General features: G+C 40.7%; 1 protein-coding gene across 1 annotated transcript; it reads left to right on the top strand.

The window, feature by feature from the left end:
• The first annotated feature begins 317 nt into the window (after window positions 1–317).
• On the top strand, window positions 318–8,976 carry LOC115010716 (translocating chain-associated membrane protein 1-like 1). Its single transcript, XM_029435455.1, has 11 exons — window positions 318–677; window positions 1,570–1,630; window positions 1,763–1,881; window positions 2,916–3,032; window positions 3,117–3,175; window positions 3,355–3,439; window positions 4,017–4,087; window positions 4,732–4,836; window positions 4,953–5,096; window positions 5,261–5,421; window positions 5,580–8,976. The coding sequence occupies exons 1-11, from the start codon at window positions 558–560 to the stop codon at window positions 5,651–5,653; spliced, it is 1,116 nt and encodes a 371-aa protein (XP_029291315.1). The 5' UTR covers window positions 318–557; the 3' UTR covers window positions 5,654–8,976.
• The last annotated feature ends 7,620 nt before the right edge of the window (window positions 8,977–16,596 follow it).

Below are 16,596 nucleotides of genomic sequence, written 5' to 3'. Positions count from 1 at the left end.
AAATGTATAATGACATTTTAAAACTACATTGTTATTTTATAATCAGTTTTACATAATATTAAATCTTTGCTTCGAGGCCAGAAAGTAACAGAGTGTATACAAATGTCCAATAAATGCGTCAGAGATTCTGATTCATCATTGCAACATGAAAATTAAATTAAATTAATTTCAATATCTAAAAAATATTGAGAAATATAAATGTGTTGGAGGAGCCCCTGAATGCACCACGGGCCTGGGTTCTCCTTCTACGTCAATGACACTGGGCGGTTCATGAATGGGCTTTTGAAGTGGGAGGACCCGTCATCTGACTTCACCAGGCAGGGGGGGGGAAAGTGGGTGTTGTGCTGTAGTGTTTGGTGTGGTGCGATGCATCTTCATGACTGTTTTTAAACACACGAGCAGCAGTTCACTGTGCGTACGGACTGCAGCGGAGCGATCGGCAAAACATCCATCCGTTGAGGCCGACAACAGTAGCCGTGCAGCGGGAGGGGGGGGAAGCTAGCTCCAACGCAGCTTGAAGCCCTGAGCCAGAGAAGGGAGAGCCGCGTCGGTGAGCCATGGGGTTCCGCAAGAAGAACAAGAGTCCGCCGGTGCTGAGCCACGAGTTTGTGATCCAGAATCACGCCGACATGGTCTCGTGTTTGGCCATGATTATCCTCCTCGGCCTGATGTTCGAGGTACTGTGTGCTTGGACAGGAGCTGTGGTTAGCCGAGAGATGCTAGCTGCTGCTAACTATCGTTAGCTGACATGACAGCAGCACTCCAGGGGCAGGGCGCTAGCGTGTCTCTCTCCTTCCCTTCTCATGTGTCTCACTGATTGCCAAAGAAGATGGCGAGGAGGCCCACTGGCACAGCTAACAGGTCATTTTACCAGTCGGCTAACCCATTGCCTCCATAGGAAATCAATACATGTATCTGGCCTTTGGCAACAAGATAGTCAGGCTGAATATCTGCCTGCATGCTACACATTTGACTACCAGCCCTTTGGTTGGACAGATACACTATAGCTGATTTTGAATGAAACAATATACTGACCTGTCCCCCCAACCCAGCCACCACACTTAAAATATTGTATCAGATTTAATCTTAATTAAGCTTTACCTGTACAGATAAAGATGGGTTGTAAAGCTTGGTGCACAATTGCCAATGCCTTTCCTGAAGAGGGAAGTGAAGTGAATGATTCACACTCATCTGGACTCAATGAGAGTCATTGTAGCAATGATTGTGAACTTTAAAATATACTAATTTTCTTTGCTAGAGCCCCTGCAGGCAGCCCCTGGAAGTCCCCAGACCCCAGTTATGGGACTCAGTGAATTCAGGATGTTGCACGGACACAGCAGTCCTCACTACTTTCATACCATATGTGCATGAAATGATGATTATGTGCACCTGTCGAAAAAAGTTATCACGCCTGAGAGTAGGGTTCCCCAACATCCACGAGGATGACGCACACACGTATTAAAACAAAGGCTTGGCTTCCTTTGTATGAAATACATCCGTGGTCAGTGACTAAACTCTCTCTCATCTCAGAATCTCTCCATTGATCTTGTTTCTGTCTTTGTGTTCCAGGTCACAGCCAAGTTTGCCATCATGTTCATCACAGTCCAGTACAATGTAACACAAGTTCTCGGTGAGTTGAAGTTGATAAGCATAGAAATCGTTTCGGTATTCTTAAGATAACTCAAGTTTACTGCATTGGTAGATGATTTTAGTCATTGTTTAGGCACTACGGTTTTAACTTTGTGTTTCTCTTTTGTTGCAGATGAGAAAAGTGATCCAGTGAACCTTTATCAGTATGGCCCTAAAGATGCGGCCACTGTGTTTTTCTACCTGCTTATCGCGGTCATCCTTCATGCCTTGATACAAGAATATATTCTCGACGTGAGTACATCAGTATCCAAACTCCACAGTCATCATATTGGCTCCTTGTGTTTGTTATTGTTTGCACATGGAGGCATATTATTTTGTATAAACACAACATGAGGGAAACAGAAACTGTGCTGAAGAATCTCCCCGCCTTTATTTTGGCAGCTTGCACACTGTCAGATGTGTCTAGTTTTCATTTCAAAAGCATCAAATAACGCCGTATGTGTTTGCTCTGTTCTGGTCCATGATAGCTGTTTGTAAGTAATAAGGTCCAATCCTTCCAGCTGCATGTGGACTAAACAATAATAAATGAAAAGATGTTCATGTTTCTTCTGATATATTTTGTCTTTGATGTCAGTTCCCGGTGGGAAATCATCAATAGAATTTTTAAATATATTTTTATCCCAAACATGAAAATCCTTTTTTACGGACCACATTCAACACAGATGTTTTTAAAGATATCTGTCTCTCTTTTCATGCATGCCTCTAAAACAATAGTGTGAACATTGAAGCAGGTTTTGCTTGCTTGTTATGTTCCTCCTGTTCCCACTGGCCGTCACTTCTTTACACCCTTACAGTTTTAAGAGACGGAGACAATCCTCAGTCCTCGTTCTGTGTACAAGATGCGTTCAATGTGGGGTTCAATGTCCTGCTCAAGGGCACTTCGAGATATGGAGTGTCAAACCCATGCGATTAACAGATGACCTACTTTACTTCCTGAGCTTGACGGAAGAAAGACTTTAAAAAAGAACATTAATGCAAGAAGGAAAATGTGGAAAACTCGCACAGCTACTCTATTAATACTAATAACATTAATGTCAGAGCTGTGACAGTCATTACTCAGTAACAGCAGGGGTTTACGCTTAACCTGCTTTTCCTCATAAATCAAGTCATGATAATTCATGTACTAATATCTTTGTTTTGAGATGTGAGTAACTAAACATGCGACGCATACTTTAAAAATGAAAAAGGAACACACTAACTATGTCCTCTGTATCAACGTGAGATATTAATGTGTTCACCTTGTGTACTGTGTTGTTTAATTTCAGAAAATGAACAGGAGGTTGCACCTGTCAAAAACCAAACACAGCAAGTTCAACGAGTCTGGACAGCTCGCAGCGTTCTACCTGTTCTCCTTCATCTGGGGCTGCAGCATCCTTACAGCGGTACGAGGGTCGGGAGTCACAGAGACACTCTGTGCCAGCCTGCATTAGGCTTTATCTTATGTCGTGTCTCTTCTTCTCTCACAGGAAGACTTTGCAACAAATCCTACTTTCTTATGGGAGGGGTACCCACACACTCACATGGTGTAAGTAAAGACTCCGACACATCAGAAGCTCATATTTTAAAAAGCTTTAACACTTAATTCCAATTGTTTCATGTGCTCCACGCACAACATGCTCTATTGTATATTAAGGTGATATAACTTCTGTCCGAGCCCAAATAACCCCCGGTCTCTCACCTCTGCACAAACTGTCCTCTGTCTAGTTTTCAGGTCAAGTTCTTCTACATTTGCCAAATTGCCTATTGGCTCCATGCACTTCCTGAGCTGTACTTTCAAAAAGTACGGAAGGTAAGGGTCGTTTAAGATAATGTCTTACTTATAAGCAAGTTATTATTTATGTAAATCAGTGGTCTCGTATTGCAGATGTGAGCTGGCACATTAGCCCAAGTGAATGTAAAATGTTTCTACTTTTTAATTTGGGATTAGAGCCACATATAACATGTTAACTGAAGAAGTGTTTGTGTAATGTCCTCTGCAGTCTGTAACCTAAGATGAGTGCAGTGGTGTGTATACTTCAGTCGGTTAACCTCTTACCGCTGCTAATCCTCGCTGGCGTTTCCATGTGTCTCCATGAGGAATCGGCTGATGTGCAGTATGAAGCATGTAGGACTTGGAATACCTAAAACAAGCACACTTGTGTACATACAGAGACAAGTGTATTTCGATCCCTCATTTGCATCGGAAATGTATTATAGTATCAAAGCTAAAAGGTTGTTAATTCAATCATCTTTCACTACACAGTAAATACAACTACTAAAAATCTACAGGATACTTAATGTTAAAGTTAAGTATGCTACTTCATCCTTTGCAGCAAACTGTACCGTGTGTGGTAATTGATGCGGCTGCTGTTACTTTATTTCCACAGGAGGACATCCCCCGCCAGCTCTATTACATTTGCCTTTACGTTGTCCACATCACTGGTGCCTATGTCTTAAAGTGAGTCAAATCATTCACTTTTCTGATGGTATCCTCTGAGCATGAAATAAAGAAGCATGCTCTAGGTATGTCTCTCATAAAGATCTAATATATCCTGAACATGACTGAGAATGTTTCAAACCAGTGCCTGATGATGACACGGTTTGAACGTGTTACTGTGTAAAGCAGTGTTACTTTTAGTTACTGCAGGAGTGTATAAAACTACTCAAACATTGTGCCTGAAACCAAGCTACTACACCCTATAAGTGCATGGAGGGATTGTTCTTTTTCGAGTGAGTAGTTGCTCAGTATTCCAGACTTTCCTTTTTTATTGTCCTCACACAACCCCATAGAGATCATCTTGGGGGAATTGAAACTGTAAGGTGTCATATTGTGTTTTGAGTCCTTACTGCAGCGGCCCAAGTTTGTATCCGGCCCTTTGCCGCATGTCTCCCCCTTTCCTGTCTATATTCAGCTGTACTGTAATTAAAGGCAAAACATAGTCTAAAAAAGAGCAAACAAACTGTAGTGTGGGGAACTAAAGTCTTGTATCTCTTGGTTCACAGCCATGTTCTAAGAAAAGAGTGTATATATAGCTGATAGCGTTCAGTGCTGTCTCCTCTCTTTCTTCACGTGTTGCCGTCCGTCTCTCTGCGTCTGTTTAGCCTCCACCGACTGGGCCTGGTGTTGCTGGTCCCTCACTACCTGGTGGAGCTCCTGTTCCACGCGTCACGCCTCTTCTACTTCAGTGATGAGAACAAGCAGAAGGGGTATTTCTTTCATTCATATAACAAACAAGTTTACATTTTTCCCCAATTAGCATTTTGTGCTTTCCTGATTTCAACAATTTGATACGATGTCTTTTTTTTCTTCTTCCCCTTTACAGTTTTACTCTGTGGGCACTACTTTTTGTCATCGCCCGCCTCCTCACCCTCACACTCTCAGTTCTGACGTTTGGCTTTGGGCTGCCCCGTACAGAAAACCAGGGCTTTTCTCTGGCAGAAGGCAACTTCAATGTGCTCACCATAAGGCAAGTCCAGATGGCCATTGACAGGAAGAGCCTTACTACCTAGCTAATTTACACCAAACATTACACTTAAAAACCACTAAATGGCCAATGTTTTGTTTTCCTGTTCACAAGTTAAATCTCTTTAACGGTTGTAGTTCTTAAAATGCGTCTTCCCCACCCATCAGGATGACTTGTCTGGCAGCTATCTGCCTGACTCAGGCTTGGATGATGTGGAAATTCATTAACTTCCAGTTGAAAAAGTGGAGGGAGCACAGCCAGAACCAGGCCTCAAAGAAGAAGGCAGTCAGCCCAAAAAGCAAGCCTCAAAAAAGGGAGCCTACAAGGGGTGAGTATTCAAGAACCTCAGCATCTGTTCAGTCAACCAAACGGGCATAATGAGATCATGTGTTTCAGTCTCATTTCAGATGGGTTTGTATTATTTCTCATTGTTGAACATCTGAAATAGCTTTCCTCAGGAATGTTTCTAATCACTTGTCTTGTCAGGAGGTGCCGCCAATGGAGTTGTGAAGTCTGAGGAGAAAACATCACCACGAGCAAGAAAAGCCAAAGCTTCATAGAGATGGAAAAAACTGAGTGAGGGAGATCTGACAATGTGACATAATGTCTTTACACAACTTCAAATTTTGTCTACTGCTCTCCTAAACAAATGTTTAGGCGCACTAAGAAACCTTACCATACAACTGTCCTTTTGGGGTTGACACTCCTTTTTTTGAAAAGGTTCATTGTTACTGTTTGCTCGAAATGTTTATTATTAATTTGGGCTCTCTGCAGATGGGAGGTTGGCCGGACAGTGCTGGGTTTGATGCTTTAACAGAATACATTTCAAAGTGTCCTTTTGTGTAAAATTACGGCTACTTTTAAACTGAGTCGCTCGTCGCTAATTTGACTTTGAATCAGTTCACGTCACAGTCATTTAAAAAGTGAATTTGAACTTCAGGGCAACTTAATATAAAGTGTTAATGTACAGATTAACAGTATGGAGTGTCCTTTTTTAAGTTTGGGCCTTATTCAGTTAAACTCACTAAACAGGCCACTGGCTAAAGTCCCAAAATAAAGCCTTTCTTACTCTGCAAGTCAGCACTTCGATGTTCCGCTGTTGTCAGGAAAAGATCCTGAATGAATTACACCAGAGGAATATTTGTGCTATTTAGGTATTTGGCAAAGCTGCAACCAGAAGCTTGTACTTTAACTCCTCGATCATTTACTGCCATTATTTTTCAGCCTCTGCCTTTGAAATCCAACATGTTACAGGATTGAGGCACTTTGTTTTTCTTTTGCTTTTACCACAAGCCTGGTAATCAGCTTCTCCCTGTACCAGGGGCTTGTCCAGGTTTGGTGATTTACCAAGAGGAAGCTGCACTGTAATCTGTGATGCTGTACTGTATGCATACAGTTATATCTTTATAATGGCATGATTTGAAACATGAACAAGAAACTGTGTTTGAGGCTGTGATTCAGTCTTTTATACGGTAACAATGCATGATGGTTTAAGGCAAAAGACTTTATGGCTAGTTCCTACCTGTGCTGTTGAGTTTGCATCTCTCTCTCACTCACACACACTCACAGACACACACACACACGCACACAGACACACAGACACAGAAGCATTCAGTGGCCTTTTTACAACTGCTGCAAGAGGTCTAAGTTATTTATTTTTGCCATAAACTATGGATAGCTATTATTTTATATGCTTTGACGAGCTATAACCAGCAAACACGGCGGTACATAGCAACTGCGTTTAGTTAATCCAAACAATACAATCTTTCTTCAAGTGTCCTTATAATGTCAGTGGTTTGTGTCACTCGTTCTGCTTGTGTTGCGTTCTGTTCGCTTTTTTTATTCTCGGGTATCAGGGGACACGCTATCCACCACTTTACAGTAGAGGTAACATCGTGCGTGCGTGCTGTGTGTGTGTTATTGTTTTGCCTATGTGAATTAACTGAAAGTGGATGATGATGGTAGTGATGACAGCGATGTTTATTGCTTGTCTCGTAAAATAATTATCGCCCGTGTGCAGTGTATGAAATGTAACATTGACTGTTACTGTTCATTGACTCCTGCCCAGTTTGTTGTATTTCACAATCGTATCCTTTTTAGTTCGCTTCGGTTGGGCCCGTCTCAGTTCCCAACACGCTTCTGTGTGTGGAAGTGAGTTGTGGATCAGGGCTGCACGATGTAAGGGAAATATGCGATAACGTTGTTGAATATTGCGATAACTGTATTACTCGCGATAAATAAAAGGTAAACTCAAGTGCACTCGGTTCTGCCTTTCTGCTACTTTCAGTGCTAAAAGAAAAGAAATTGAAAGGTAATTATATGACAACATATACATGGTACACAAAAGGCAGTGTTTTCTACTGATACTCATTCAACTAACTCAAAAATCCCTGCGTGCAATATCGCGATGACAATAAAAAAACCGATATATTGTGCAGCCCTATTGGTTATCGGTTACTAAACGCTTATGTGTTCAATATCTCTGCCCCTCCGATGCCCTTTTCCTGTGTGAGAGAGATTCTGTGTTTTCTGTTTGCCAAATGTGGCATGTTCTGTCCTTCCTGCTTCACCTTTTCAATGATCCTGACATTGCTATGGAGCGCACATATTGTACTGTTGGCCATACTCTTTCTTCTCTTGGACCTGGAGTCCTGCTCTACTACTAAAGCACTGTGCATGTGAAGCTCCGTGCAGGGAAAAGACTGCTACCTGTCTGCAGACAGTTTAGAGTATGGAGTCTTAGTCCAGAGCAGGGATGAGATGAAGATGCCTTTCATTTTTGCTCCCTTTAGCGCTACTTATTGGGACTTTGGTGGTCTTTAAAGCCCTATGTCTGTGAATGGCAGTGTCATAGGAGGGAAGGAGTAGCAGAGGACTTATGTACCAGCCTGTTATTAAACTGTCAGATGTAAAAGAGAAGAAAAAAAACTAACTTAACCCTACACTGTACTAAAATATGTGTCAGATTTTTAAGCTATTTTTATAGAGGGGGAAACTGTTGTTCAGTACACACGTGTGAATATTTGTTTTGCATCCTTATTGATATTGTTTTTTTATATAAGAATGAAGCTTGCTGAACTGTTAGCGTGGATATACATTGTGGTATGAGTGTAAACATTTATTTAGCCTAATGGTTTATTTAACTTCATGGCCTTATCGGAGCAAAGTGAACTCAATTGTATAACAGTGCTCAGTTAACATTATGCTGCAGGTGTCCTCTGCAGCTTTCACTACTACATGTTTTATGATCGTTAGTTATCCTAGCATCACTTTAAATATATAAATCAGAGGCGCAAATGATCGGTTTATTTGGTCCAGTCTTTTTCAAACGCTTGCGATTTACAGGCCCGGAAGTAGAACGGACATTTTTTCAGAGTGAAACCATCTGCAAACTTCTCTTGCTCATCAGATGTCACACTGTACAACAATCAGCAGATGTTGAGACTGTGAAACGTGGGCCACTCTGCAGTTCTCACCCAGGAATGCACTTTTGTTTTTTGCATAATATGCATTATGTCAGAGCACCATAACACTGCTCACTCGAGCTGCAATGATTTAACTGTATGAGCAACCTCTCAGAGGCAACTATCTTTAATGCATTTGACCATGAGATCACTTTTAAAAAAGAAGATATAAAAAAAAAAGGCCTGTACAGCAGAGACATCGTTTATTGTATTTTATTAATCATTCTGCATCGTCCTTGATTTGTTTTTATTTCGCTGCTTGTTTATAGATGTTGCGATTATATTTCCTTTTCAAATATGTTGTCTCTGAACTGCTCTGAAAGTATATATTTATGCAACTTTGTGAGTTCTGATCATTTCTTTCTTTGTCACTATTTTTTTATTTCATGTTTGAATAAAGCTTTTATTCATTACACAAACTTGTTTTTTTTTATTATTACTAAATACGGCCCGCAGGTTGAGTTGTAGAACTGTCTCCATAGAAACTCCTTGTATTAAAAAAACAAAAGTGCATACGAAAACACTGCAGTTTCAAAGTGCACGGTAGATAATTATCCACTCCTGAAGTGAACCAGCTATTAAAATGTCATTGACAAAGTAGAGATGCACAGCAGATATTGTTTTTTTTAGGATCCCCTCTCTCACCTGCGTATTACACCTTTCCACCTTTTTCACTTAAGGATATATTTGAAGACCTTCTAGGTTTTAAACCATTTATACTATTCATTAGGGATGGTGTCAGGAGAAATGAGGAAACGTTGGCCAAATCTTTGCTACTTACCACCAGGGGGCAACGCTGAGCTTTTTTGCCTGAGGGACCGAAGCTGTCTGCAGGGGCATAGCTGCATACAGACCTGCATTAATAAATCACTAGTCGGAGTGTCTTATCACACTGTATGCAGCGCAACACTCTTAAACAGACAAGTGTGCAGTCAACCCACAAAATGAAGCAATGATGGGTTGCATTACGTGATTGTCCAAATATGGGAGTGTATTTCAGATAGTAGGGACCTCCGCCTCGACTCCACTGTTGTGCAATTTGACTGGAAGGGCACTGTAAACATGACACCTGCGTCCGTGGATGGTGAGGTATGAGCACAACACAGAGGAGAGACACCTGCAGCTCACTGCTAATGTGTTGTGTTGTTTCAGAGTAATGGGTTTTCTCTGAGCAATCAGACAGCATGATGGATCAGTGGGAACCAGAGAGGCAGGCTGGGGCTCGGCAGGGTCAGCACAAGGACAGGAGTTCACATACACGTTCTCCATCACACACACGCGCACACACATGCACACTGATTGCTGTATCTCCAAACTAAACATACATGACCTGAACCCTCTAAGGGTGTGCTTGAAAAGCAAACTTGCAGAAAGAGTCCAACAGCAGGAACCTGCTAAAGCCAGGGGGGGGGGGGGAAATCACTATCCCTCTTTTTCTTTTTTCTTTAATTCCTCCCATTCATCCAATGAGGATAAATCTCTCGCTGAATCGTCAGTATTATGTGTAATTTCCATATAAATTAGCTTCATTAAAAGGGGAGTACTTTCTTATTTAACGAAGCTCATTTGAAATTCTGTATTTAATAAGACATGCAATCCCAGACTTGCAGACTAATGGCCAACAATTAGCAGGACTGGAGTGTGTGTGTGTGTGTGTGTGTGTGTGTGCCTTTGTGTTTGTAAATGTGTGGTTCGGTGTAATCTCTTGGACGTATTGTCGTCTCTCTGTCCTTTTTTCACTGATTGTCTCAAATGAGCAAATTGGGCAGCAGCTGCTCTCTCACCCAGGTTTACTTGCAGTGAACCATTATGCTCGATGGAGATCTAAGACGTTTGTGACCCCCCTCGGCTATTTGTGAGCGAGCAGACGAGAGGGGAGTGTGCGAGGTGAGCAGTAGAGCAGGTGTAAACCAATGAAGGACAGAGTGTAGCAGGGGTGGAAACATCTGGAGGGATCAGACACATGGGAATGAAAAGCAGACGGAGCGCGTGAAGACAAAATGGTAAAGGAAGTGAGAGGAAGAGGGACAGACAGACGGAGAGCAATGTCGAGCAGAGTGCTATGATTTACAGTAGAACGAAGCAGAATAATGGAGGGAAGAGAGTATTTGTTGTGAAGAGGACAGCAGTGCCCGATCAGTGTCCATCAGAGCAAGATGCAAATTAGAGCAGACGCCTAAATGAGAGAGGAAAAAGGCTGGATGGGAGGAAAAAGAGATAGTAGTAGGCATTTCCATCCTGCATCACCCCTTATTAAATCCAGCTTCCTATCATTTAGTGTGTGCATGTTCATGTTTGTGTGACGGGCAGGTCAGTTTGGAACAAATCCTTATTAATAGCTTAGCAAAAAGCAAAATACTTCTTGATGTGAAATTGAGGGAAAGGCGAAAATAATACTATTAATAAGAAACAAAAAAAGGCTATAAGGCTAAACATTACTGCTTGTGTGTGGAAGTTCATTAATGGCAAAACAATTGAAAGGGCATAAAACTAATTTAAATGGAAATCAGTCTTCAAGTCAAGATTTGAGTAAGCACAGTGACGAATTCATAAGCCCTGAACAAGTTCTGAGAATGAGCAGCGACAGAATTATAATTATCTGCAAGAGAAATGTTGTCACAAGAATTGAAGAAGCAGAGCCTCGTTTGTTTGGTATCCATCCTGTTGCACACTTTCAATTTTGGATGTTTGCGTCCCTTGCAAGCCGTCTCAAACTGAGAGCAAAAGTAAAATCAAAGGGATTTGACCTGGTTGTAAAGTGTTAAGGCTCAGTCACACTAGCATTTAATACAGTAACATTTTGTACCAAAAATCAATTTATGTCAATGGAACTGTTACGATAAGTGGAATTTATCGCATTTAGTTCAACTTTGGTGAATTTCTTTCTGGCAAATTCACACAATTGAGTCTTGACAAAGGTGACTTTTATTTAACCCTCCTTTGTTGGAGTATAAAGTTCCCCACAAAAGAGGAATGGTTTGCAGACCGTTTTAAGACAGGAGTCGATGGTACAAACACATCTTTTGAATAAACAGTTTGAACTTCTTGTCCTTACTGAGAAATTCTGAGAAAGAAATGCCTGGGGGAAGAACAGCCAAGTAAAGAGAAAAGAAAGTTATGTCACGCTGTTATGACTCACTAGTGTTAGCATGTTTCTGGTTTAATAGTGTGTTAGCCATTAGCTTGACACCTACACTAGTTCACTAATTAGTCACTACGTCTCCAAGCCTCTAGCGGGGCCTCATTTGTGAAGACGTGCAGATGAATTTTGCACAGATTAATTTCACATTACTTTCTGGGGTGACCCCACTCTCAGTGATGCCGCCTGCCAACGTAGTCCATTAGCTTTGTCATTTGTCTCCAGACAGTAAAAAAAAAGAGTTTAAATAGCCAGCATATGTCCTCTTAAAAACTTAAGATTCTGCCAAAGCTGCTGGGGAAAATTATGAGATCACATGTTAAACGAAATGCACACCAGATCAGGATGTTGTGCTTGTTATACGCTTCCAAATGTGTCCCAGTGTGCTTTCAAACCTGGATTGATTGCAGCTTGAATCTGCTTTGCGCTCACTCAATACTTTTGCAATTAATAAACTGCCCTACATATGGACATCATGTTTTTTTAAAGAGCTTTTGTATCTGCCTATAGCCGTTTGCGAGACTTAACCAAAACACAATACTGTGCGGCATGTTGTAGAGCTAGTGAAGACCTCAGTTATGGAGGCAGCACGTGTCACTTTTGCCTCAGGCGTTCACATTGAGTAACACAGAAATCAACAAAAATGTAGAGGGAGTATGACTTACGCTCGTCCTTTAGACACTGGTGTGTGTGTGTGCGTGTGCGTGTGTGTGTGTTAGCATGCAGCTGTGCAACCACAAGCTGTGCATCTGGAACAGCATCTTTACACACCTACACGAACGTGCATGCACACACACACACACATGGCCCAGCCTGTAAGTGGGACAGCTGACAGCAGCAGCAGGGTCACGTGTGTTTATACAGTCTCATCTGTTCCTCCCTTGCCTCAACTCTCTCGGTAACACTCAGTCTGTGCACTCTTCCACTGTGACGGTAAACACACAATGGCAGGTTCCATCTTCTCCCTCTTCTCACTTATTCCTCCGTCGCCTTTTTGAGGGTTTTGTTTTTCCCGAACTTTATCGTCCCTTGAGGTTTTACACTCAGTGATTCTGCAACTGCTCCCGTTTTTTTGATTTATCTGTTCAATCATGTTGTATTGATTTTGCATTGGATGATGGTGAGGTAGGTTTCACAAACAGAAATGGAGGCAGAGGGTTATGGCTAAATTAGACATATGGTGAATTCATAAAAGTATGACAAACTAATTGTTTCTCAAAGCGCCACCTTCTGTGTAATTTCCCTCTTGTTTGAATATAATTGTAAACATTATATATCCAAGTGCTAATGCGCCAACATCAAAGTGTGTCTATAGTCGAGGTCACCTCTTAATCTTCCTCACCCCGGCTTCGGACTCCAAATTGGGCGGAGATGCTGGTGATGGTGCAAACTGGTAAAATGAAGGTGTACAGTACATTTATACACCAGGTCCATTATTCAGTGTGTAAATGTACATATACAGTACATACAAACAGGGCTGCAACTAACAATTATTTTTATTATAGACTTATCTACCAGTTAATTTAAGACGAAGCTAAAACTAGGGAATGTTGGGTATTTTTTATCACGATTAATCATTTACACAAAGTAGTGGCTGTTTAATTCTCTGAAATGATTTATCGACTAACCATTTCAGCTCTACATACAAATTCTGCATATGGGTTGCCTCCTTCTTCTCCCCATGTCTCAAATCTGTGTGTGTGTGTGTGTGTGTGTGTGTGTGTGTGTGTGTGTGTGTGTGTGTGTGTGTGTGTGCTGTTCCACTACCCTCCTGAAGCCTCATTCCTACCTGTTTGGAATTTTAAACAGCTTCCCTCTTCCTCTCACCTTCCCATAACTCTCTCCGCAGCCCCTTAAATTCTCACTCAACAATAAACTGTACGCTGGTAAATAAAACATCATCTTCTGTCCGCACTGTAAACATCTAACAGATTGATATTAGCAGTAAGTGTGCTTTATAGTGTCTTTGAGGATCACGGTCAAGTCGAATTGTGAAGATAGCTCGATGCTAGTAAAGCGACTCTGCTGGATGTGTGCGCACGTGTTTCTTCACATTACATTTAATTTTCTGCTATTTCCGTTTTATTTTAGCCTCAGGCAACACTATGAATCTTTCCAAATATTGGACAAAAGCTGGAAATATTTCCAAGGAAATTTTCAAAATAAAAGTATTTGTAAGCAAAAGGCCTGAAAACAACTCTGAAGTCCAATAATAATCAAATTGCAGCTTTTCCCTTCATGCAGTAATCATTTTGTTAAAGTATAATAAAAATAACACAGGAATAACTGGCCAGTGGCTTTGACTGCTTTTGCCATTTATTACAAGCACACAAATTGTCCAAAGCATACCGTATGAGACTTTCAATACCTTCAAGGCATCTATTATTTCCTCTCATTGTCATATGTTCAATGATCTTTGTAAAATATGCAAAAACACTGTTACGATCCTTTAACAAATGGAAGACATTAATAAAATGATGTTCGTTGATTATGATATCTAGAATATTTAGTCTCTAAGATGAAAGTAGTATTCACTTAAGCAAAAGCCAATTCATAAGCACATCTACAACACAAAGGGTCGGTTTATAAAAGAACAGCTCGTGTTGAAGGTCATCTACTGTTCAGTAATATACTGTGAACTGATTATGATACTCGATCTTTACTATCTCCACACACGTACATATTCTTTATACTTTAAACTGTGAACTTTTACACACTCCCAGTTAATATCTTTGCACATTCCTGCATAACATACATCTTTACGGATTTCTTATATTCTTTCATATTATGCATCTTGTCTTGTTTATTGTTATGCACCAAATGCAGACAAATTCCTTGTATGTGCAAACCTACTTGTCAATAAAAAAACTGTTTCTGATTCTATCACTATTCGGTTTCTCTTCTCAACCTTTTACCTGCATTTAGCTTTCACACGTGCAGCTCAGTACCGCATGCAGACTGAAATGTGCTCCAAGTCTAATTTATTTTAAAGGAGGCTTAAAAATAAATCCTTTGGCTAGAACCTATCCCCTCTATCTGCGTCTGAGTGTGTCAATGTGTGAATTACAGGGTTAAAGTGCAACATGAAGCACACACATTTCTTTGATTTGTTGTTTTTGTGAAATGAGCAGTTGGTTTCTTGGTGTATGAAATGCAAAAAAAATAAAATAAATTAAAATAAATACACTTTGATAAAAACTTTTCAGGTTATGCTCTTTTAAAACGTGCTTCCCCTTTTCTCAGAAATAGTAGTTTTACATTTTAAATTACATTTGAAGGATCTTACTAATGTGATATTTGCTTTCCAGGAACATTCACATTCGTTCACTCTCTCCAAGTTATATTCTAATCACATTTTCTTCTCCTTAGCGGTTCTTTTAGTTTTGCCTGATAAATTATCCCTGACCCATGAGGCTAATTGCTTTAAGCCTTCTCTACAATCCTATTTCCACATCTAGCGTCTTACACTCTTCTCCGTCTTGTACGCCCTCCCTCCCTCCCTCACTCTCCGAGTCAAACTGGTGTAGTTTTACCTTATTTTCACTCCCTCCATTTTCCTTCGAGCTACACCTCCTTGCCTCCATCACACTGACAACCCCACACTTGCTTCTTCTCTCCCCCTTCATACTTTGTGTTTCTTTAACACCTATAGGTTTTCCCAGCTACCATTCTCTTCAGGCAATAGGCACCATTTATCATTATCTGTGATCTTGTCTCTGTGTCTTCATAAACTGCCTTAAACTAAACTCGACTATCTCATCATCTTGTCTCACTTCTCTGTCACCTTCCTGTTCTCATCTTCTTTCATTCCCACTGTCATTAACACAACATGATCCTCACTCTGTGCGTGTGTGCGCGTGTGTGTGTGCGTGTGTGCGTGTGTATCTATCTATCTAGCTATCTGTGCTCTTGTCCGCCTGGCATCACCATAGTGACGGTTTTTGGTGCTATCAGTCCCTGCCTTGTATATCTTGGCAGCAGTCGGGGCGCTGTGCCGACGTGTCCCAGTTCATAGGCCACCCGGCTCCGACGTCACTGCTCCACGCTGACCCTGCCAGCTCACATATGGAGCCCACATATGGGCCTCATCTATAAGAGATAGACGGCCTGAAGGATCCAGAGTCCCTCCAGTTAAACAAACCCAGTTCACAGAAGGCTGGCTCCGGTAAAAAAAAGAAAAGAAGCTGCAGGGTGTGAAAGGATATTTTAGCATTTGTCTGTTTCATGAGGATAGAAAACCTGAGTTTAGATGAAATAGGATTGTGATTGAGTACATTATATTTGAAAATGGCCAACATCTTTGACTATAGTATATTTTTTTCAAGCTTTTCTGTCAAAATGGTTGAGTTAATTTTTAATTTTTGTCACAAATTGAAAGAAATGCACATAAAATGTGTCACACGGCCACAGGAGCATTAACATATTCCATATCAGAAATGATCGCCAACTAATTTGATAACTGATTCATTGTGAAAGTGAAAATGCTGTTTTTAGCCTCTCAAATATGGAGATGTCCTGCTTTTCTCGGTTTTATTTAATATTAAACTGAACATATTTGTGTTTTGGACAGACAAAAAAAAAAAACATTTGAAGACATAACCTTGGACTTTGAGAAACTATTTATTTCATTATTAATTAATTATTATTAATTAATCGGCAGATTAATTGATAATAAAAATAATCGTTAGTTGCAGCCCTAAAGTGTAAGATGTATAGTGAATTAATTAAAACATGCAAAAGGACTGGTCCTTTAAAGTCTTATAACTAATCCTACTGGCACATAAACGAGACTTTTATTTATCCAAACGGACCAACTCGTGGTTATCATCAGATAAGGATAAGACCTTCGTGTCCTAATTTGCTCTCAAGTTTGTCAAGGCTGTCTACTTCACCCACTCCA

This window comes from Cottoperca gobio, chromosome 7 (assembly GCF_900634415.1).
Source record: "Cottoperca gobio chromosome 7, fCotGob3.1, whole genome shotgun sequence".
NCBI classification, from domain to species: domain Eukaryota; kingdom Metazoa; phylum Chordata; class Actinopteri; order Perciformes; family Bovichtidae; genus Cottoperca; species Cottoperca gobio.
Note: the sequence above shows the minus strand (reverse complement) of the source record. Positions and strands in the feature narration are given on the sequence as shown.

What these genes read in the sequence shown, in the direction of transcription:
- LOC115010716 (XM_029435455.1), top strand. Translation starts at nt 558, where the DNA reads ATGGGGTTCCGCAAGAAGAACAAGAGTCCGCCGGTGCTGAGCCACGAG. An exon ending in CAATGTAACACAAGTTCTCG is followed by an intron (nt 1,631 to 1,762) that starts GTGAGTTGAAGT and finishes CTTTTGTTGCAG; the next exon opens with ATGAGAAAAGTGATCCAGTG. An exon ending in GATGAGAACAAGCAGAAGGG is followed by an intron (nt 4,837 to 4,952) that starts GTATTTCTTTCA and finishes TCCCCTTTACAG; the next exon opens with TTTTACTCTGTGGGCACTAC.